Source organism: Buceros rhinoceros, unplaced genomic scaffold (assembly GCF_000710305.1).
Source record: "Buceros rhinoceros silvestris isolate BGI_N320 unplaced genomic scaffold, ASM71030v1 scaffold22416, whole genome shotgun sequence".
In the NCBI taxonomy this organism is placed as follows: domain Eukaryota; kingdom Metazoa; phylum Chordata; class Aves; order Bucerotiformes; family Bucerotidae; genus Buceros; species Buceros rhinoceros.
This window is the reverse complement of record NW_010416187.1, coordinates 19,303-21,109: the sequence shown is the minus strand read 5'-3', so window position 1 is coordinate 21,109 and position 1,807 is coordinate 19,303. Positions and strand designations below refer to the sequence as shown.

General features: G+C 61.5%; 1 protein-coding gene across 1 annotated transcript in view; it reads right to left on the bottom strand.

Moving 5' to 3' along the window:
• Positions 1 to 934: 934 nt before the first annotated feature.
• The window catches only part of SYNGR3 (synaptogyrin 3), a gene marked incomplete at its 5' end in the record, with an annotated part of 9,546 nt that continues 8,673 nt past the window's right edge, over positions 935 to 1,807 (bottom strand). The window contains one exon of the mRNA XM_010137725.1: positions 935 to 1,380. Within this exon, the coding sequence (XP_010136027.1) occupies positions 1,171 to 1,380 (210 nt within the window). The remainder of the gene's footprint in view (positions 1,381 to 1,807) is intronic.

The following is a 1,807-nucleotide window of genomic DNA, read 5'->3' as shown; positions in this document are numbered from 1 at the left end:
GACGGGCGGCAGGCGGCGGGTTGCTGAGAGGGACCTACTGGGGTTTGCACGTTTGGTTACTTGGGACCAAGCGGGGATTTTGCAGCTGAAAACCAAACCTGCACCTCTTTCCTGCATGCTTTTCCTTCGCCCTCCTCTCCTGCTACATCCAAAGCCGGGGCTGTAAGCCCCCACGCGATGGCCCTCGGTGGCCTCTAAACCCTTCCAGTTCTCTGTCGGGATCCCTCACTTCTAGAGGCTGCAGGGCTAATGCACCCTCCCCGCGGCTGACACAGAGGGTGGCTGTTCCCAGCACCAACATCCCAGTTCAATGCCGCTCCTGCTGCACTTGGCCTTGGCTGCACCACCCACCGTCTCACGCTGGGGCGCTGGGTTTGAGCATCGCCAGCCAGGAACCACAGGTAAACCTGGGCTTGCCCAACCCCTCGGAGAAGGAGCAGAGCTGCAACGCGCTGTGTTTTCCACGGCTAAAAGGCTGGTCCTCAGCAGCAGCCAACTCGTGCTGAACTGGTTTCCAGTTTCACCCACTTTACTCATCCTCAGCCCTGCTGACACCACTGGGATATTCAACGTGAGCCCAACCCGCTGTGCCCCCGTGCTGGCTGCGCCCTACGCTAAGGTTGAACCCCTCGCTCGGATTCTGGGGTGTTTGGTCCAGTAACAACACACAAACCAGTAACACCCCCCACCACGCAGCGCTCCAGGGGTCTGGCCCTTCCTGCAAACGCCGACAGCAAAGCTCTGCAGTGGGAGCAGCACGGGGCAGCGCCGCCCACCCGCCTTCGCCGACTCCGTGTGAGCTCTGGAAGAACGAGATCAAGAGCAGCTCCTCGGCTCCTGCTGGTTTCTACGGGAAAAGGGATGCTGGGCTTCCCCGGGCGCTCAGCAGCAGCCTCAGAGAGGACGTTCGTTCCCCTTGTGCCACGCGTAGGTGATGTGGTAGCAACCTTCCTTCCTTCTGACTTAGAGGGAACACTGCTTTGATAAAAACCCTTGGACAGGTAAGACAAGAACCAAGACCACTGTACAGACCCACGGCACGACTAGCTAATAGTGAGGACCCAGCACTGACTCGCCACGGTAAGGAAATGGGACTGAATACATTTGCGACCACCCGGTTACGTGTGCGGCGCCGCAGGACTCGGTCTCTCGGCACACGGCCCTCGCCCCTCAGTACGCTGGCACTTGGTAACCCTTCGGGTTGGCGTCTAAGGTCTCGGTGAAGGGGGGGCTCTGGTAGGTCTCTGTGCTCTCCACGCCGCTGCCAGTGGGGTAGCCGGGGTACGCCGCGCTGGGGTCGGTGGCGAACTGGTCGGTGGCAAAGAGCGACATGTCCGTGCCCAGGCGGTATCTCTGCAGCGCCTTCACCGCCAGCGCGACCTGCCGCGAGGTGGAGGAGGGTTAGAGGGACAGCAACAACGTGGCCAGGACCCTGCATCCCCCAGGACCCTGTGTCCCCCCCAATCCTGCATTGCCCAGGACCCCATATCCCCCCAGAATCGCATGTCCCCCCAGGACCCTGCATCTCACGAGGCCCCTGCGTCCCCCAGGACTCTGTGTCCCCCCAGGATCCTGCATCCCCCCAGGACCCTGCATCCCCCCATCTCGCTGCAAAGCTCTGAGCTCACCGCAGCATCCCAGGCTGCTGCTGGCCCTGCTCCGTTACAGCTCAGAGCAAAACCAACCCCAAACCACAACCCCTAACGCTAAAGAAGCCATTTCTGTGGGGTGTGTTGACTCCCACACAGCTCTGCCTGGGCTGGGGGTCGCAGCCTGGGCTGAGGCACCGTTAGCACCAATAAACCCG